This window comes from Nycticebus coucang, chromosome 19 (assembly GCF_027406575.1).
Source record: "Nycticebus coucang isolate mNycCou1 chromosome 19, mNycCou1.pri, whole genome shotgun sequence".
Classification (NCBI taxonomy): Eukaryota; Metazoa; Chordata; class Mammalia; order Primates; family Lorisidae; genus Nycticebus; species Nycticebus coucang.
Genome location: NC_069798.1, coordinates 4044961 through 4067027, shown reverse-complemented (window position 1 = coordinate 4067027; position 22067 = coordinate 4044961). Strand labels below are relative to the sequence as shown.

Sequence of the window (22067 nt, the reverse complement as noted above, 5' to 3'; positions counted from 1 at the left end):
AGACAGAGTCTTGCCATGTCTCCCTGGATAGGGTGCTGTAGCATCACAGCTCACAGCAACCTCAAACTCTGGGGCTTAAGTGATTCTCTTGCCTCACTAAGGTGGCTGCCACAACACCTGGCTATTTTTTTGTTGCAGTTATCATTGCTGTTTAGCAGGCTGAGTCAGATTCGAACCCACCAGCCTCGGTACATGTGCCAGTGCCACTGTGCTACAGGCGCCAAGCCAACAACTTGGTTGGTTTTGATTTGATTTTTAGGCTGGCCTTTTGGAGCCTAGCATGGGAGTTTAGTCCAAAACAATGGCCCCTGTAAGTTTTGTTTAACAGTAGGAAGAGAGGATACCCAGAAAAAGTAAAGTCTGAAAGAACAGAAGTCTTCTCCCAGGAAGCCCCAAGGACACACCTACAAAGTCCTCCCAGTGGTGACTCAGCTCTGAGGAATTTGTAGTAATTTAACTTCCTGGGACATGGAAACTAACACTTGCTTCCACTTCTATAAAAGCCTGAGCCATCTTTTCCAACTTGATTCAACCTAACCAATGAGAAAGGTATCAGTGGACCAGGAACCCTTGACTGGAGATAAAAGGGAAAAGACTGAGCCTCTCAGGGAGAACAGCCATTTTGGACTCTCATCTCCTGTGGCTCCACCAGCTCAGATAAAGCTCTTACTCTTTTGAACAGTGTTCGGGTGTTCTTTCTTTCCATATGGCCTTGTCTTTCTGCAACGATAGCAGAGCATCATTTTATACTGAGCCTTGTTATCCAGCCTGGTTATCCTGGGGGGATGGTGTAAAGACTATCCAACCATCTATTTGGGGATGCTGGGGCTCAGAACACTGTACACCAAAATATGGCACTTGGAATACTCAGTATTTAAAACTGAAGGGAATTAAGAAAACCATTGGGGCCCGGCCCGAGTTAAAGCCTGGGGAGGCCGCGTGTCCCACGTCCGGTGGCTGCGAGATGGGGCTGGGCGCGAGGGGAGCGTTGAGCAGGGCGAGCGTAGGCCAGGGGGCACCCGAGGGTCCCGGACCCAGCGGCAGCGCTTACAGCTGCAGCATCCACTCAGGCTGCATCGCCATGGTGCACAACGTGCCTCTGAGCGTGCTAATTCGGCCGCTGCCGTCTGTGCTGGACCCGGCCAAGGTGCAGAGCCTCATGGACACGATCCAGGAGGACCCAGACAGCGTACCCCCCGTTGATGTCCTCTGGATCAAGGTGGCCCAGGGTGGTGACTACTTTTACTCCTTTGGGGGCTGCCACCGCTATGCAGCTTACCAGCAGCTACAGCGAGAGACCATCCCTGCCAAGCTTGTTCAGTTCACCCTCTCAGACCTACGTGTATACCTGGGGGCATCCACACCAGACTTGCAGTAGCAGCTTCCTTGGCACCTGTCACCACCTTCAAGAGCCCAGAAAACACATCTGACCTCCAGCAGGCTGGACATGTAGGAGTATCAGGGGGTGTGTTCTTTTTGCACCTGGGAAAAGGGTCTGACTCTGATCCCCCTTAGCCAGCTGCAAGGCCTTGGACTCATTCTGAACAATGTGGGAGCCCCAGTCCCTACCTCTGTGAAAATAGGGTTTTAACCTTACTCTTGATGGATTATTGAGAGGATGAAATGAGAAAGGGTTTGCAGACCCACATGCTGCTGGTTTCATTCCCAAAGACAAGAATAGTAACTTGTTGTATGGACTACTTTTAGTTATAAGTAAAGGAAAATCTTGGTTGCAGTGGCTTAAAAAGAAAAAAAAAGAAAACCACTGGAGTAGGAAGGTCAGTCTGACCCTCTCCCACCTTTCTCCCCAAAGTAGGTCATAAAAAAATTCTCTGACTTCCCTCCCTAAAGGTAGATCATAAAAACCTCATTCCAGAGGGGTTCTGCCCAATACCTGGAGGCCTGGCCAAGCTCCCCCCGGTCAATAGCAGTAGATCAGCCCCTTCTGTCCTCCAATCACACTCTGCATGACAATCCATAAAAATACAGTTTTCCTTGGATATTTAGGTCTTCATTTCTGAAGTCTGTCAAGTAAAACTTACATTAAAACATTGTTATGCTAATCTGTCTTTTGTTATAGGGGGTTTAGCTATGAATCTTGTGATGGGAAAGGAAAACATATTACCTTTTCTCCCCTACAGGAATTTATCCTGGGAAAATCCCAGGATTACTGACCTAGAGCAGACATGAGGAATCTCTCTCTGATCAGAGACAGTGCCACAGGATGGTAAGTGGACATTTCTGGATTGTGTTTCATTTTAACACATTGCTGACCAGTAACATGGATAGTTTCTGTGTAAAATTTCCAATCAACAATGTGTTAAGATGTTAGAGGTGCTAAGTGATTTCATGTTATAAGCAGCTGAGAGATGAGGAGGGGAGAAAGAATAAAATAGGCTGACTTTGGGGCAACTGGGAATGGAGACTGAGAGAAATGAATCAGGGAACAGCTGTTGTGTTAACACTGTTGACTGGCAATTTTACACAGAAACTATCCACGTTACCAGCTAACTCATGAGATCAGCAATGTGTTCACTAGTTGTCAGAGTATAAACTCAGGAGCCTTCTACTAAATATTGGAATTTCCAGCCTCTCTCAAAGACTGGGAAGGCTGGCCACAAGGGGCTGGCTTTTCTGATGGATGTGCCACAGCAGTGGACGCGAGCACCTCCCGAGTCAGCACCTCTGCTCTGCCAACAGCACAGATGGTCTACCTGCTGTCGCCCCAGCTTGAGACAAAGGTCAATCACCTACGATCATCTTGTGCTTCTTAATTATTGGCAGGGTTGTCAAGAAAATGAGAGAATTGTTATACCACGTGTCTATCAAAACCAAAAACAGACCTAGACTTCCCAAAAACGGCAGTGGAGTGAGGTGGGAAGTTCATATTGCTTTGGAAGTATATTTCTAGATGGTTAGTATGTAAAACATGCCTGTAATTAAAGCCTAGTTTTTTTTAAGCCCCCTACAATCATTTACAGTTACTGCCTGACTGCTAAGGATATCTGGACTTCTATCCCTGGGTAACTTAATATAAGAAATGTTATATTCTTATATTGTATATATAATGTATATAACATAACAATATATAAATGTCATGTTATAAATATAGCATATTAAATGTTATATTACATTAATGTAATATAAATGTTATATTATAAACTTAATATAAGAAAATGTTTCCCTTGACACAAAAGGGCCCCAAGATGTCAACCAAGCACAATATGTGGATCTTGTTTGGTGCACAGTTCAAACCAGCCAACCATGATAAAACAGTTTTGAGATAATCTGTATCATGGTTTATAGACATAGCTTGAGGTTTAAATGATATTAAGGACTTAATGTTGATTTTTTTTAATGTAATAATAGCATTTTTGTTATGTTTTTAAAATAATCTTCTCTTAAATATATTATAAACTAAAAATAAAGTCCTAAGTTCCCAGTTGACTGAACCGCCACCTCTTGGCCAATGGGACCCCAGAGAAACCTTAAAAACCGAGTTACCAGCCATGACAGGATGGGAGGTCTGAAGTCCCTCACTCTACCTCCTATGTCTCTGCCCTTTTATGGCTTAAAATGATAACTCACAAGCATGAGTGTTAAAATAGAGACCATAAGACTGACAGCAGAGTCAGGGTTCTTTGTGGCAATAAGATACCAAGTTATAAACAGGATCCACAGTTGTGCCAGGCCAGGGTTAAGTCACCCACCCCTACCCTTAAAGAACAGACCACGTCTTAACTGCCACAGGTTTCTCTTTCAGTCTAGTAGCTAAATAAGCCCCGCCTGGCCTCCTTCTGATGAGCAATATAAAACAATTTGCAGCTCATCTACTGCCAGACACTGAACCCTGCCCTCTTCCATGAGCCGTAAGTACAGCTTGATTACACGAAAGACTGATTTTAGGATCTTTCCCCTTATTAGGAGACCACTGACCATGGACTGTTTCTGGTCGGAATACAGAAGCTGCTCACCTAAGTGCCTGGATGTCCCAAAATGACCTTTTGATGTGTAGAGCCTAATTGTAGTATATTTAATTGTTAAGTCTCCACCTCGATAAGCCCATTGAACATGGGTTATAGGTATTTATCTAAGGACTTATTGTTGACATGAGCACCTCCCAAGTCAGCATAGGGTATATATATATACACCTCCAACATGCCCAGTGCAAACTTCTCTGTAGTCTCCCTCTCTCCAAATGTCTGTCTCTCAGCTTCTGCCAGAAACTACACTTCCTGGCCTGTCATAATGGTGTAGGTGATAACCTTTTATAAGAATTAAAGTTCTCCTTTTCTAAATTTATAGAGCTTGTGATTTTTAAGTTAACAATGTACAATAAAGCTGGGTGGGGTGGCTCACACCTCTAGTACTCTGGGAGGCCGAGGCAGGAGGATTCCTTGAGCTCAGGAGATTGAGACCAGCCAGAGCTGAGCAAGACCCCATCTCTAGCAAAAATAGAAAAACTAGCTGGGTGTCCTAGCTCCTCAGGAAGCTGAAGCAAGAGGATCACTTGAGCCCAGGAGTTTGAGGTTGCTGTGAGCGAGGCTGAGGCCAATTTGCTACCCAGGTGTCAGAATGAGACTGTCTCAAAAGCAAAAAAAGAAAAGAAAAACAATATGCGATGAAATGTTTATAGGTGAAAAGACCCAACTTCTGGGATTTTCTCTAAAATTCCAGGGGTGCCAAAAAATGTATACTCATTTTAAGAGATGTTATCTATGTATTAATTTTTGAAATTGAGTTGACTTGTGGTCGCACCATGTATTATGACATTTGCTCAAAAGATGGTTTTAATCAAGTGAATACTGGGGAGTTGATTCTTTGACTGTCCTACCATGTGACAGGTAGGACAGTCAAAGAAAATGGTGGAAGCATGGTTGTCGTTCAAGGAACACAAGACCATTTTGAAATGGTATTTCAAATTCTACCACACTGTGGAAGTACAGCAACGATGGGGGTGTGAGCATGTAAGCGAACCTCTACCACGTCTAACAACTGCATGCGGTCACGGCAAGTCTGAGACACATGGTGCTGTGTGACGTGCACAAGGGGAGATCCAGGAGGCCTCGCACAGTCCGCCGCGTCTGCTATGGTGTTGGAACAGTTCACACGCTCAAGCAGAAATCTGCCAAACAACGTGCCTGGGACAGGAGTTAACAGGACAAGCATATGACACATTCTTAAAATAGCCAAATGGAAAGTTTTCATCCCAAGATCACTCCATGCCCTGGATGGAGATGACCCTGAGCCGAGGGTGCAGTGTAGTGAGCGGGTTCAAAACGTGGTGTAAGATGAGAAGTTTGTGGGAAATGGTTTGGTCTGATGAAGCACAGTTTAAATCGAACGGACTAGTGGACCAACATAACTATGTGTGTCGGGCTCCAGGAAATCAGCACGTTCATGAGGAAAAAGAAGTCACTTTACCAGTCCTCACTGTCTGCTGTGGGCTGTCATTAGGGGCTCATTGGGCCTCTTTTTTGAAGATACTGTTACTGGTCAAGGGTAGTTAGACTTGCTACACACATCCATTTTACCTGCAATTCATGCACTTTGGGGCAATAATTGAGTTTACTTCCAACACGATGGTGCTGCACTGCCTTTCCACCAAGACATGCACACTTACCTCAGGAGAATTTGCCAGAACAACAGATGAGATAAAGAGGTGCAGTTGTGTTCCTCCCACATTCTCCAAACTTAACACCCTTGACGTCTACCCAGGGAGACCTTAAAAGATGTAGGTCTTCAGTACCACACTGGAGGTATTTTACCACCATTGAGCCAAACCAGGCAAATGTTGGCGGAAGGGACATGACTGTGTCCTAGGAATGCCCTTGAAGGTCCTGCAGGGCCTCTTTCCTGGAAAGCCTCCTTGCTCCTCACCAACTTTATAACACAGCCCAAGGATACGGTCAGTGATGTGGATCACAGAGGGGACACACTCCACAGGGGCTACTGAGGAGCCACCTACATTCTGATGATAATTGCGGAACTCAGATTTTCAATATTTTCACACTTCACTCAGCCTTATTCCAGACAAGAGCTTCCTGGAGAAATTTCCTGAAGCTAAAAATGATCCTTTTTAGGTCTGCAAATTATAGTTCCCTATTCCCATGTCTGACACAATTATCTTCCAAAGAGGCACCTGTGCCCAACATGCCCTGGGCATCAGCCAGCCCAAGTCTTACATACTTTAAGAAAAACAGTGCACTTAAATGAATTAATCCACACCCTCTCACTACACAGGGGAAGGTGAAAGTTAACTCACTTGTCAAGAGAAATGTGGAACTTTTCATAACCGTAGGACCATACTGTCAACCTCAACCCAAAAGTTTTATAGTCTTATTACATAGTCTGTCCTCAGTCTTAGAAGCACAGTAAAAGCCTCTCAGCCCATGGTTCATAGATTATAGCACAGAACTTCATGATTTGCCTAATAGGCATGACCCGCCTTCTAGGTGAGTGGGAGGGTAAGGTGTCCAGTACTGATCCTTGCTATATAAACTTGGAAACAAGCTATATTGTTGCAGGAAGACAAGGCCCAATGGAGAGAAAGAGCACCCAAACACCACGTCTATAAAAGGAAGGCTTTATACCAGCCAGGAGCTTATGGCATAGAATTCCAAATGGCCAAGCTCCCCAACTGGCTTGGTCTTTCCCTTTTTATTGACAGTCAAAAAGTTCTACCCCACAACTACCCTTCTCATTGGCCAGTTTGAATCAAGCAGGAGATGCTATTCCAGCCCCTACAGAACTATAGGATTTCACAAATCTTGGAAATTTCCAAGTTCCAGGAAGTTAAGTTTACAAATTCCCAAGAGCTGAGTCACCATGGAGAGGACCCTGCAGGTGTATCCTTGTGGTCTCCTTGACCTGTTCTTCTAGACCTCACCCTTCTCGGGTGTCCTCTCTCAATATAAACTTGGAAAAGTCTCTTAATACTCCTGAATCCCTTTTCCTGTATACATGTATATGAGTGAGAGACTGAATATAAAAATGGACAATTGCTGGACCATGTATAAAAATAGAACTCTGATCCACAATCTGCAGCAACCAGTCTGGGAAAACAATCCAGTATCCACAATCACCAGCCTAGGAAGCCATCATGCTGTCTGTAAGTCAAACTTAAAGGTAGTAAGTTTGGTAAGTTTCCAGTCTTGGTAAGTTTCGCATTACGTCTAGCAAACAACCCAGGAAGCCAAACAAGAACCCCTGCAAGAATTGGTCCCAAAGGTCCAGGACTTGATTAATAATGTACAGTTATCCTAGTTTTTGCCCCTGCTTTCAACCAGAGAAAGTCATATCTGCACCTGTAACCAATGACAAGTAATGTCCTCTTCCTAGTTAGGTACCTGCAACTTCCCTGTGGCAACAGGCTCCAATCAGGGTCCTCCCAAAGCCTTCCTCTTGTCTACTAGAAAGCTTTCCCACCTCTCTGCTGCCTCTGAATCTCTGCCAAAAGGCAAATGATGGTGGGTCGACTCCTTGCAAGTTCTGACTACATACCCTTTTTCTCACTTTCGTTTGGGTGTTTTTTATTAATTTACACATGAGAAAGGGGTAGGCCAGATGATCAATCTATCATCTTAACATTTTTGGATCTGTGAAAATAAATAATTCAAAATCTAAGCTGTTGGAACTCTAAATTAGTTCCAGCCTTAAAGAAATATGAGCATGGTTTGGTTCTGGTCCCTATCTTAAACATTGTTATTGGTGTTAAATTTTAAGCCTTTTTAATTTTGTGAAGGCAAAAAGTGGAAGCCTAATGAACACATGTATATGTGAAAATAAAAAAAAAGAAAAAGAAATATGAGCATGGGCCTGAGTCATTGGATAAGCAGCTATAAGCTTTCCTTTGTCTGAATTAAGCCTTTTCCTTAGGGCATTGTTTTGTGAAATGCCTTAAGTGACAGAAGTGTACCCCAAAGATCCTTCCCACCCCACTGTTGATGTTCACTATAGATTAACCTCCCTCCCTCTTTTCTCACACAAAGACCATTACATTATCTTAAGATGGAATGTTAAATACACTTTTTCAATTATAAAGGAAAGGAGAACCAGCTATAAGGAAAATAAAACAAAGCCGTAGGGAAAAGAAAACAAACTATAACCAATTAATTTGTTGTAACTCTGAAATCAGCCTTGTATAGAAAATGTTGTAATCTTATTGAATTTGTCTTCTTCAGGTAAAAGCAGGAACTTGACCGTTTAACTGTAGAACACTGATGCTGTTTCTCTGGAGTCTGTGCATCCTGGAATGGCCATTCTCAGCTTTTTGCTTGAATAAACTCTTCCAAACTGGATTCTGGCCCTTTTGATTATAATTTACATTTATTCGACAAGTATTTACTGAGCAGCTAGTTAAATGCAAATCACTGTGCAAATGCTAGAGAAATTCGGTAAGTTTACAGTCTAGTGAGGGAGAGGGTTACAAATCAAATAATTGCACAAACAAATTTAAAATTGCAACTCTAACCAGGAGCTGAACACCACTGAAGAAGCTAAGGAAATTTTGCCCCAAAATGTGACTCCTTGGTATAAAGAATTGAAGGCCATTCATGATAAGGAAGCATTGAAGGAAGGCTTTCCTCTGTCTATATAAAACCTGAGTGACCAGAATGAGAACCGAAGGGGGCTGCTGACTTCCTTACTACATGCTAGTAGACCTGGCCCCAGGGTCATCTGTAGCAGGTACCTGTCTCTCAGGTTAACCTACTAGTCAATGTGTTTTCAGCCTTCCACACACACCCCCAGCAACCACTTGCTGCACCTATATTTTCCACATTCTCCCCCCTCCCTTCCAAAAGGCATTTATAAAGGTCTCTGACCATCACTGAAACTTGGGGTAATCATTTTTGTGGTTACCCCCTACCATGTGCATGGTATTTGGGAATAAACCTTCCTCTTACTAATCTACCATAATTGTGAATTGATCTTTCAATGGACCAACCAAGGGAAAAGGGCAGGTTTCACCATGATCCCTGCACCATGCTATGAAAGGAGATGATCTAGTCAAGGAGGCCGGGGAGGACTTCTCGGAGGAGGTGGGATCTGCTGTGAGATTGGAGGAGTGTTGAGAGTTTACTGGGTAAAGAAGAGGAAAGAGAACAAGAGTCTAGGCCACGGTCCCAGGGAGGAGGGCCTGGAGGAGAATGAGCCCAGACAATGACAGATGAAGTTGGAGAGAGAGAGGCCAGACCACACAGCATCTCCCAGGCATTGTTAAACAATTTGTCTCTATCCAGAAACTGTATAGCAACAATAATAGCAGCAACACAATAGCCGACACTTATTGAAAGCTAACTATGTATCAGGCAAGCTTCCGAGGCTTTAGAAATATGTTACAGTTTCAATATCATCTGTTAATTATTAAGTAAAACAAAAACCTAGTAAATGGTGAATAAGGTTGGTGGAAGTAGAAGAAAGTGGGCAGATAGGTATAGAAAGTGACAAAGAAGATGATTTCAAGGATGACTTTGGCTTTTGAAATGAACAGGTGGTATCAGGTGGTCACAAACATCTGAAGAGGACAGATCGTCAAGGTGCTGTATCAGAAGAGCTTGAGGCAGCTGGAAGGAGATGTCAGAGTAGGTTGGTTGTGGTAGGCAGAATGGGTCTGCAGATGTCCACATCCCAATCCCTGGGTCCTGTGAATACAGTAATTTAACATGGCGAAAGGGACTTTGAAGCTGTGATTAAGGTTAGGAGCCTTAAGAGGTATTTTTGATTATCTAAGTGGGCCCAATATGAGTCCTTAAAAACAAAGAGTTTTTCTTAAATATGACACCAAAACACAAGCAACAATAGATTAAGTGGACTTCATCTAAGTTAAAAACTTTTCTGCATCATTGGACACTATCATGAAAGTGAAAAGACAACCCACAGAGTGGGAAGAAAGATCCACAAACGATACATCTGACAAGGGGCTGGTATCCTGAATATATAAAGAGCTCTTACAACGCAACAATAAAAGACAAAAACCCAATTTAAAAAGAGGCAAAGGACTTGAAAAGATATTTCTCCAAAGAAGATATACAAATAGTAAGTACACCAAAAGATGTTTACATTATTGGTCATTAGGGAAAATGCAAATTAAAACCACAATAAGATACCACTAGGATGATATTTTTTATTTTTTAAATTTTTTTAAAGGAAGATAACAAGTGTTGGCAAAGATGTGGAAAAATTGGAACCTTATACATTTCTAGTAAGAGTGTAAAATGGCGCAACTGCTGTGAAAACATTTTGTCAGTTCTCAAAAAGTTAAGACATGGGGTCACAATATCACCCCACCATTGCATTCCTGAGTATTTACTCAGAACTGAAAACATATGTTTACATAACAATCTGTACGTGAATGTTTGTGGCAGCATTATTCAAAATAGCCAAAGGCATAAACAATTCAAATGTCCATGACTGCCTAAAAAAATATGGTATGTCCATACAATGGAATATTATTCAGCCATAAAAAGGAATAAAGTATCAAGAGACGCTGCCAACGTGGACAAACTTTGCAAACATCACACTGAGTGAAAGAAGACAGACTCAGAAGACATGGCCTTATGTGATTGTATTTATATAAAACGTCCACAATAGGCAAATACATAGAAACCAAAAGTAGATCAACAGGACAAAGGAGAGGGCTGTGCAGGGAGTGACGGCTACTGGGTGCCTGGATCCCTTCTGAGGTGAGGGAAACGTTCTAGGGTTAGTTAGATAGTGGTGGTAGTTGTACAACTTTGTGAATGTACTAAAAACACTGGATTGTATACTTCAAAATGATAAATTTTATGTGATGTACATTTTATCTCAATTTTTTAAAATAAAAAAATGAAAAAGCCAAAAAGAAAGAAAGAAAGAAAAAAACCCAACAATAACAACAATGAAAGATGCCTAAGGAGAAGCCAGAGAGACTCCTTGTGTGGGGCAGACTCAATCCACACCCCACTGCTGCTCTGAAGAAGGAAGGGGCAAGGTGGCGGGGAGTGGCCTTTAGGAACTGAGAGAGGCTCCAGCGACAGCCTGCAAGGCCACAGGGACCTCAGTCCTACAACCGGGGGAGCTGAATTCTACAAGGGACCTGATTGAGCTTGAAGGTAGATCTCCCCAGAGTCTCCAAATGGAATGCGGTCCCGTGGACACCTAGATGGGAGCTGTGTGCAGCTGGGCCACTCTGTACACCTCCATGGCAACTGTGTGCAGCCGGGCCACCCTGTATACCTAGATGGCAGCTATGTGCAGCCAGCCCACCCTGTACTTACACTGCTAAGTTATAGACCTGGGAGATAATAGTGTCTGTTGTTTCAAGCCTCTGCATTTGAGGTGATTTCTTAGGGCAGCAATGGGAAACTAATACAGTGATGATGGTTATACAGAGACGGTGGTTTGGCTGGACACATCCGTGCATCATATTTGCGAGCGCTGACTGCAGCCACAGGGGTTAAGGGCACCCACGGCGGGGGAAAAGTGGCTGGGACCAGCTGGGGACCGCTTGGTCTCAGAGCCTGATGGAGAGTGGCCTGGGAAAGCAGGAGGAGCCTGGAGGCTCAGGGAAGATAAGGGCAGTGCTGGTAACAGCCCCTGCTTTGGCCAGCTTTCTTAGTCTCATACAGCAGAGTCCACTCTGGCAAATATAAATAAAAAGCGGTTATTGAAAGTCTTAGCAACTTACAGAATTGTTAGGCAAGGCAAGGACAGACGCTGGGCCGAGTGTCCAGGAATAACTCTCCAAGGAGCTGCTGCCTCTGCCGTCGTCGGGGAGTCATGGATCTAGCAGCTGGGAGCCGGGGCCCTCCTGCGCCCTTGCAGCGCCCAGGAGCAGCAAGGACGCCCCCAGCCCGGCCCTGCCCCTGACCGTCCCAGACAGCGGGTCTGATGGATGAAATTGAAATCTCATCTGGAAACGATGGCAAGGAAGAACGGAAAATGTGGTTTTTAGCATTCTCCCTTCTGCCAAGAAGGTACCGGAGAGGGGACTGGAAGGAGCCCGGGGGAGCCTGTCCGGGGGCCGCAGGGCGGCTGCGGAGCGCGCGCGAGGACGACGCAGAAGCGCTGCTGGGGTTTAGTGACCACGGAGTCCCCACGCTGAGCTGAACACGCGGCCACGGGACTGAGCAGCTGAACAGTGAGCGCAAAGCCTGGTGGCGACCAGCAAGAACAACCGTGGCTGTGGGAGGAGGCAGGAGACCGCGGCGGCACCAGGGCGGCGCCGAGTCCTCTCCGGTTCTTTCCAGACACCAGACCCTGGTGAGAAGGCTCTTGGAGAGCGAGGGTTGAAAATAAAGGCTAACACAGATCACCGAAAGGAACAAAGGGGTGTCTCCTGGGTGAGGTTCTGAGCAGGGTGGGGACAGGGCGTAGGCGGAGGGTGCAGGGGCGCAGCCGCCGCGAGAGAACGTCGGGCCCCTCCATCTGGCGGCTTCTATTTTCCTTGTAAAGTGGGGTGCACGGGCCTCTGCTGAGAGGCAGGAGGAGGAGAGGGCGCTGAGACTGAGGAGAGGCGACGTTTGACCTGTTGGTCTGGAGAGCAGGGGAGTGAAGTGATCTGACAGGCTCCGCGGGGTGACGGTCCCCTGAGCACGGGGACACCCCAGCACTCTGCCCTGTGATTCTTCTAGAGCGGAAAGCGTGTGCGCACGTGAATCCGCATGTGTGCGATAGGACTGTCCATCTGTAACTGGGGGTTAGCCAGAGGCGTCCAATACACACACACCCGGAGCTAGGAGGTGGGTCTGGGGACGCCTCCCTGGTTTGGGGGGGAGGAAGGAGAGAGGGGGTGCAGGGGAGCCAGGGACGGGAAGGGACCAGGCCAAGCGCAGGCAGCACCTCTGCTGATTTATGGATGTGCCGTATTTGGAATAGTTGCTGTTTCTTGGACCCTGTAATGGACTGAAAGAGAAAGTGCTGCAGTGAAAGTCCAGGGATCGTGAAGACACAGCAGGGAGCTGCGGGCCTGGGAGGGGCCTGGGAGGGGCCCAGCGATTGCTGGTTGTTTCCCACGTATGTGCAGGGTTGGGGCCCACAAAGCTCGGATCCACCCCCCCACGCCCCCCTACACACACACACACACACACACACACACACACACACGCGGCCTTGGAAGAGGACCTGCCAGTGGGGAACTTCAAAGCTGATGCTCCCTGGCGAACGTTCCTCCTTTCCCGGGGTGCCAGGCCATTCTCTTGTCCCTTTTCTCCCCCCACCTCCATCTTCGCTTCTCATTCCCTGTTCTCTGAGCTCTGTCTTCTCTTCTCTCTCTTCCTCATCTCTTCCCCTCCATCTTTCCTTTCTCTAATACAAAATAAACTTATACTTTGATATTCTAATCTTGACCTAGAGAAATTCTTTTCTCTCCTCCTCACCCCCCAAGCAGCACCTACTGAGCCCTGAGCATTTCCCAAACTTGTCATTTGGCGGCCCCCAAGGGGACTTCGGAAAATCACTTCTCTTCCTCTGGGGAGGAGAAGTCTCTTTTCTCCCCTGTGAGAGAACCGTCTCTTTCTTGTCTGGACAGAGAAGTGGCTTCAGCCTCAGAGCTGCTCCCTTCTCTGTAAGCATCTCCAGGGACCACTGCCAGTGCCCTCATGTGGCTGGTAAGTATCTAAAAAATAAAAGAAAGTTTTAAAAACAAAACAAAATAAATCGAAGCTTCCTAGGCATCGTAGTGTCCCCTTCCCTTCATGACATCTAACCATAAAGAAAGAAATGATCAAATTTACGTTTCTACATATGTGTGGCATAGATTTTAAGGTGGCTCCATAACCCCTGGGCCTTTCTTCTAACGAACAGTGTATTACAGAGGTGAGAGGTAGTACTCCCAGGATTACATCGTCAGATAAGACTTAGTCTTTCTAGTAGACTTGATCTAAACTCTATCAGAGGTGTGCAGCCTTTTTTTTTATTTTTTGGAGACAGTCTCACTTTGTCACCCTCAGTAGAGTGCTGTGGTGTCACAGCTCACAGCAACCTCAAACTCTTGGGCTTAAGCAATTCTATTGCCTCAGCCTCCCAATTGGCTGGGACTACAGGTGCCCACCACAATGTCCAGCTATTTGCTGTTGTTATTGTCATCGTTGTTTAGCAGTCCCGGCCCGGGTTCGAATCTACCAGCCCCAGTGCATGTGGCCGGCGCCCTAACCACTGGGCTATGGGCTCTGAGCCTGTAGCCTTTTTTCTTTCCTGCCACACATTGAAAAAATGAGTTGTCTTGGACCACACATTAACTACACGAACACTAACAAAAGCTGATGAGCAAAAGAAAAGGTCTGTGTGTGCTTTTTGCAATATCTGACACCACGGATAAGCAAACAGTCCTCAAATAATCTGCATGCAGCCACAGGGTGGACACCCCTGATAGAGCCACCTTGAGCTCTACCTGATTGAGCTCTACCTCACCACAACCTGATTGAGTTTGGAAGCAGAGCCTTCCCCATTGGAGCCTCCAGATGAGAACTCAGCCCTCATTGAGACCTTGATTGCAGCTCAGTAAGGCTGTCACCCATCTTGGTGACATCTAGTTGCAGCTAGGCCAACTAGGCTATGCCCAGACACCTGCCCTACAGAGATGGAAATAATAAATGTATGTCGTTTTAAGCCACTGGTTTGTGTTAATTTGTTATGCTGGGTTGATATGAGGATTACCTGAGATCTGTGAAAGTGGCTGCTGTGGTCAGAAAGTCTGTGTCCCTCCCAAATGCAGAGGCTGGCACCTAATCCCCAGTGTGATACTATTAAGAGGCGGGGCCTTTGGGGAAGTGATTAACCCTGAGGGTTCCACCCTAATGAATGGGGATTAGAGTTCTTGACAGGAGCTCCCTTTGGCTCTTTCTGCCCCTCCACCATGAGAGGATGCAGCTAGAAGACTCAGCCTTGGAACAGAAAGGCGCCCTCACCAGACACTGCACCTGCTGCCACCTTGATCTTGGACTTCCAGCCTCCAGAACAATAAGAAATAAATTTTCATTCTTTGTAAATTACCCAGTCTCAGGTACTTTGTTATAGCAACAGACCAAGACAGTGTGATGCAATGGCAGGTACACAGCAGATGCTTCTCCTCCACCCGCCCAGGGTGTATGTGTACGTGTGTGGCGTGTACTGGGAGAGTGTAGCATGTGTAGGGTGTGTATATGTGTGGTGAACATGTGGGTATGTGTGTGGGGGTGTCTGTGTGTGCGGTGTGTGTGTTGGGAGGGTGTAGCATGTGTGTGGGTCTGTGTGGTGTGTGTGTGTGTGGCAGCTGTGGGAAGGCATCCCTCACATCTCCAGCTGCAGGGAGTATGGCTGACCAGTCACTCTCTGCTGTGCTCTGAAATCCATTCCTGAGTTTGCGCTCTGGCCCTACTTGTCCAGATGTGCTGCCTGCTGTGACCAAGGCCACAGGACACAGGCAGGCCCTTCCCAGCAGTCTGATGGACAGCTGTGGCATGAAAATGGGTGACAGCCTTACTGAGCTTCTGGGTGCTGCAGGCCAGGTGGAGGCGTCCTTCTGAACTCCTCTCCCCTCCTTCACACAGGGTCGGGCTGGCCTTGCCGTTTATGCTCTTTCTTTCTGCCCAGCTTCCTACCCATTGTCTCTCACAGGCCTTTCCCCTAACAAATTTCTGGCGCTAATAATCCTGTCTTGACATCTGCTTCTGGGAGGACCCTTCACAACACAAGTAGGGAAGGAACGGTTTGAGAAAACAGCCTCTAAGTCAGGGGCTTGGAACGGATCTTTCCCCACTACACCAACAGGTGACCAGGCTGCTCTTCTGGCTGGCAGCTGGAGTGCTGAGAGACCCTGGCATCGGGCAGTAAGCCAGTTGCTCAATATTTTACCAGCAGTGACCTAGAAAATGTTTCTGGTGGAGGGGAATAAAGTGGCGAGTGTCACAATGCAGGCTGAAAGGTTCCGGACCCAAGGATAAAATCATTCCCAGATGCAAGACGAAAGGAAAACGGAGATCCAAGTCATGCCATTAAAGTGGCTTTTATTCCACCTGGAGTGCAGGTGGGTGAGACTCCTGACTAGGGAGAAATCCACACGTGGGCTGTGGCGGGCAGGGACTTAAAGGGTTAGGGCTGCCAGGATTGGTGGAATTCCTATTTCCTGGGAGGGCCATGAACCTGACCCTGCCTGGGCAGGGCAAGTTTATTTGGGCAGGTACACCTGATTCTATCATACCAGTCTCTGTAGTTTATTTTAAGGAGGTAGTGTGTTGGGCAGGGAGTCTCTTTGACTGCTTCTTGCAGGGGAGGGGCTGCATGGGCTGCCTGTAAAAAGAATGTCATCACGTGATGGGGAATTGGAGGAGGAGGGGTGGAAGCTGGCCAGTAGGGAGCAGGAACGCCATCTTCTTTCTTCCTTACCGCCTATTGGGGAATTGGAGGGCGGAAGTTAGAGAGGTGAGGGGAGGGGTGGAAGCTGGCCAGTAGGGAGGAAGTTGAGGGGGTGGGTCATCTGTCAGATTGAAAGAAGACAATGGAGAGTCAGATGAGTCTGAAAATTTTGGAGGTGTTTGTGCAAGGAGAATTTGAGAGGGTTCACAGGATGAGCACGGGGAAGGAATATTTCGGAGTGTGTGGGATGCACGAACGTAAGGGATCTCTAACCCTTTGGCTGATTTGTGACAGTAATTTTTGAGATCAGTGAGAATTGAGTTATGGGAGGTGCCATGTTTAGGCCAATGTGAACCAGGGTCAAGTTTGTACATACGCCAAGCAGTATTATGTAGAAAAACGAGACGTTTAGGTTTGAGGTCAGGGTAGAGACATAGAGGATTCAGGTGAGTTAGAAGACAGCTTAGCGGTGAAGAAGGGGAATCCCTGACTGAGTCCTGCCCATGGTAAAAATCGAAGGAAGAAAGTAAATGAGATTAAAGCTAACACGAAGAGGCTGGGAGTGGAAAATAGGAGGGGAGGGGCACAAAAGGACCAATAGAAGGACGGAGCCTGCAACCAGAGAGGGCTCCCTCTACGCATGGTCGTCAGCCAAATCTAGACCTCCGGAAAGAGTCTAGATAAGTGAACCCAGTTCCCTGAACTGAACAACCAAAAACAATCCAGACCCACAGTAGGGCTGGCGAGGCTGGTGTGGGGAGATTACCTGGACTCTCCACTTACGACTTTGGTCAAAAGAGGGTTCCACCTCTGTACATGACCTCAACCAGCCGGAGGGACCTGGGTCCCCAGGAGGGCACCAGGGGGAGAAGGGGGGAGGGGGAGGAGAATTCCGCCTCTGAGTGCATGTAAAAGGGGTCAAGAGATCATATAAAAATACATGAAAGCGTGAAAAGAGAGGCGGAGAGGAGGCAGTAGAATAGGAAAGGGAAGAGGAAAGATGTGAAGGAAGTTTTGAGATAAGGGCTCACCTTAGTATGAAGAGAATGAATGGTGGGTAAGGCAAGAGTGCACCAGTTTTCTTCATCTTGCAGGAATGAGGGCCCGTTTGGTTAGGTTCAGTGTGGTGTATTTTCAGCCCCGCAGAGGAGCTTTTTCCCAGGGAGTCACAGGCACCATATGAAAGGCTCCAGACCCAAGGATAAAATCATTCCGAGATGAGAGATGAAAGGAAAACGGAGATCCAATTCATGCAATTAAAGAGGCTTATATTCCACCTGGAGTGCAGGTGGGGTGAGATTCCAGGGAGAAATCCACACGTGGATGGCGGACAGGGATTTGAAAGGTTAGGACCACCAGAATTGGTGGCATTCGTATTTCCTAGGAGAAACATGAGTGTGACCCTTCCTGGGCGGGCCATGAACCTGACCCTACCTGGGCGGGGCAAGTTTATTTGAGCAGGTACACCTGATTCTACCACAGGCGATTTAAGAATACAGGTGGGAAAATGCACACAAAACTGGCAGAGTGGGCTGGATGCCACTGAGCTGCTCTGCGCAGTGGAGGAAGGACAAGCAGTGACGGTGTGTTCACGTGGGACTCCACGACAATTTAGAAGAGATGAACAGAGACACCCCACAGAGACAACTGCTGAAGACCTGGTTCTCAGAGTGGCAGAGCTCCAGAGACTGAGTGCTCTGCAAAGGTAGGCATGTTATGTACAGGTCTGGACCCTTGTGGGGACAACCTGGGATCCTAAATATGGGGCAGAGACATGCAGACATTTGCCTCTGAGGATGTGGACTCCACCGTCCCTGCAGGCCTTCTGGGATGGCCTGCCCATCCTGCTGGTGGCCCACCCTACCCCCCTCAGCCAGGGCTAGCACTTCTGCTGAACTGCAGATGTCACCCCACCCACCAAGGCAGCAGGTATTCCCTGACAGCTGCCCTGTGTCTTCTCCTGGCTTCAGGTGTGAGTATCGGCAAAGACCTTCATCATTAGCAGAGAAAATGGGGGAACGGAGTGTGCTGGTGAGACCTAGTGGACAGGGCTGGGAGCAATACTGAACCACCTGCTCCGTGAAATCCTCACTCCTAGAAGGCAAGGCTGTGACCTGACTCAAGTTCCTTATCAAAACCAGCAGCCACTCACCTCCTTGGGCTTATTTCAAAACTATTGTGTCTTGATTTTGCACAATCTCTTCCCATTTCTTTTTTCATTTTTTTTTTATTTCGGATTAATATGAGGGTACAAACCATTAGGTTCTATAATTTACACATGACAGGTAAAAATCAGAGTTGTAGTTGGGTCCTGTACACAGGAGTGTGCCATATACCAGGTGGGAAGCTACTGAACCCTCTTTCCTCTTCCTTGAGTTTGAGATTTTTCCCTTGTGTGGGTCTGTGGTCTTTTATTTAGAAGATGCACTTTAATAGCATAGAAAACCTTTACTATTGGCAGAACACCAATGAGATGGTTGGTCTGCAACTGAATTGAACTTTCTATGAATTCTCTCCCCCAAGCATCCAGCTCATAACCCCCATTCTCTTCGTGTTCAACCCAGTTGTCTTAAAACCTTTTGCATAAGAAAACCATGTTCACAAGAGTACATCCCGCCTTGACCTCCACTGGTGTATCATGCCATGGGATAACATGTGCTAGAAAGTCAATTTTCAGGAAAGTCAGTAAGTATTATTGACTTTGTCTGAATTAGTGGTTATATATTTTGATGGGTCAATTCTACTTCCTTGGTGGTAAAAAAAAAAAAAAAATGGTGGTTTTTACATAATTTGACAATTCACTACTACATTAACATTAAGTAATATTATTAATATGAGTATATTTGTCCAATGTTGAAATGAATATTGTTTTTACAACAAAAATACATGACTAATTTGGTGTCTTCTTTTTTTTTTTTTTTTTATTTCCAGAGTCTATGATGGTTAATCTCCTGGTTTCAAATTGGTATTCAGTATATGTGATGCTTATTTTTCCAGTCATATGATACTTAGGAGAATATTCTCCAAATACATCCAGGTAGTTACAAAAGATACAAAGTTTCCATCTTTTTTATGGGTGAATAGTGTGTGTCTATCCCCTAGTATATGTTTATTAATTCATTCACATGCTGATGGCATTTGTGTTGTTTTCACATTTTACCCTTTGTGAACTGAGAAGCAGATGTCCCTGTGGCAAAACGTCTTCTTTTCATTTGGGTAAATGCCTCGTAGTGGGATTGCAGGGTCAACTGGAAGGTCTACTTTTTGCTCTTTTGAGGAGTCTCCATACTTCTTTCTTTTCTTTTCTTTTTTTGGTAGAGACAGAGTCTCACTTTACCATCCTCGGTAGAGTGCCATGACATCACACGGCTCACAGCAACCTCCAACTCCTGGGTTTAGGCGATTCTCTTGTTCAGCCTCCCAAATAGCTGGGACCACAGACGCCTGCCACAGTGCCCAGCTATTTTTTTGTTGCAGTTTGGCCGGGGTCGGGTTTAAACCCACCACCCTCGGTATATGGGGCCGGCGCCTTAACCACTGAACCACAGGTGCCACCCATCTCCACTTCTTTCCATGGGGACTCTTGCAGTCCCACCAACAGTGCATGAGTATCATCCCATTTCTTGACTTGTAAGATGTACTTTAAAATCATCCAATTCAGCTGGGTACGGTTCTCATGCCTGTAATCCTAGCACTTTGGGAGAACTAGGCAGGTGGATCGCCTGAGCTCAAGAGTTTTAGACCAGCCTGAGTAAGAGTGAGACGTGATCTCTACTAAAAATAGAAAAACTAGCCTAGTGTTGTGGTGGACGCCTATAGTCCCCTACTCAGGAGACTGAGACAGGAGGATTGCTGGAACCCAGGAGTTTAAGATTGCTGTGAGCTATGATGTCACAGCACTCTACTCAGGGCCACGGGGTGAGACTGCCTCAAAAAAAAAATCACCCAATCCAGGGGACACAGCACGCTCCATGCACCCTTTCCTAACTTTGGTGTGTGGAGACACCTCTTGGACTCCAGCAGTGAGCCATTCTCTCTCACTGCTGGGGTCTGATGGACTTAGCTTGGCTCGATCAACAGGTTTTCTAGTAGGTTTTCTGGTGGTCTCTTTGGAAAGAGCACAATCAACACAAAATAGACACGGATAATAGGAGCATAGAATAAATTTAACATGTCAGACATTTCTCACTATGGTGCTGCCTGTTCTTTTTCCCTGTTCGCCTGAGATGCATCTGACCGGAATCAATTTCAACCCATTCCCCTCTCTCAACAGAGAAAACGAAAGAAAGATTTAAGGAACAGTTATTGGAGAATGAAATCTAAGCGGGAATCAAAGAAATGAATGCTTTTCACATTTCAGGCTTAAGGAAATAGTTGTTGCCTCACCTGAGGGAGGACAGAATAACTCTCATGAATGATTTATTTTATTCCTATAAGAGTTCCTGGTTGATTCTGCCTTGTTTATTTTACATAAAATGTTATATATGCTGCATTTATTCAGTTAACTAAGATATATCTTGATTGGTTAATGACTAACTTTTGGCCGGCCTTTTCAGGCCCTGAAGTGGATGTCAAATCTGTAATGCACGTTTTGGAAATATGAAGAACAGTATCTACGGCGCCTGGGTTATTTGAAGGCTTAGAAGAAAGATCAGAATTTGATAGGGACGTCCCTATGAATGGGTACGAACTATGGCCCCATTAAAAAGAGGCCTCATTGTTCAAGTTGGTCATTTGGGAATCACTGTAATTACTCTGGCAAATGAAGGAGGTAAACCTATTCAAAGATTTATGTAGTTGCTGCTATTCACGATCAGATTTTAAAATGTATTTTTATGGATTTACAAATATGCTTATAACACAGACAGACACAATTTTTCATGCATATTGCTTCTGTCTCAAGTGCAAATTCTGCACAAATCTGTGCAAATGATGCACAAATTCTACCCCCTGCTGTCTCCATGTCCCTGAACATTGAGAACAAATCAAGGGCTCCTATCTGGGTTTTGTCTTGTTATTGCCCATTACAATTTCCATTCTTGTGGTCATTTCTAGTCAGAAACATGTCCTAAGCATTTACCATTCATTATCCACAGATCCACTGACCCCACCCCAGACAGTTTATAATCTACTTGTCTGGCCCAGGCCTCAGTGCGTATGAGATGGTCATTGTAGCTCAAAAGAGTGAGTGCTTGATGCCAAATGAGCAGCCAGTCAACAAGGGTCCTTGTAGTAGCTGCTAACCCGTTAGCTTTGACTATTTGCTGCTTGCCTGCTGACCCAAGACTTTCCACCAAGTAGTTAATCTATAAATAAATGCTTAAATATACTCAGGGAATTTCGATTCTTAAAGCATTATTTTGATTTTTTTTTTACTCCTCTGATGAAAACTTTCTAATGACTACTAAGAAAACTCTGAAGTCCTTAAACTGAAGTTTCAGTTTTCCAAAATCAGATCTCTATTTATCCTTTCAGGCTTGCCTTTTTCTGTTCTTTTCTGGGCTCCAGAAACACCAACCAAACTGAACTAATCGGCACTCCCTGCATGTGCCTGGCGTTTTTATGACCCTTAGGGCTTTGCTTATCTCTTTCTTTCTTTTAATTTTTTTTTTTTTTGAGACAATGTCTCGCTCTGTCACCCTGAGGTTGAGTGCTGTGGCATCATCAGAGCTCACAGCAACCTCAGAGTCCTGAGCTAAGCGATCCTCCTGCTTCAGTCTTCTGAGTATCTGGGACTACGGGAGCCCACCACA

The 22067-nt window shown here is 45.8% G+C and overlaps 1 protein-coding gene across 1 annotated transcript; it reads left to right on the top strand.

Annotated features, from left to right (window-relative positions):
* The first annotated feature begins 964 nt into the window (after positions 1–964).
* On the top strand, positions 965–1414 carry LOC128572050 (sulfiredoxin-1-like). The gene has a single exon (XM_053571950.1). It carries the CDS (start codon positions 965–967, stop codon positions 1376–1378), a length of 414 nt encoding a protein of 137 aa, XP_053427925.1. The 3' UTR covers positions 1379–1414.
* The last annotated feature ends 20653 nt before the right edge of the window (positions 1415–22067 follow it).

Excerpts from the sequence above, each read along its gene's own strand:
- LOC128572050 (XM_053571950.1), top strand. The coding sequence starts at position 965 with ATGGGGCTGGGCGCGAGGGGAGCGTTGAGCAGGGCGAGCGTAGGCCAG.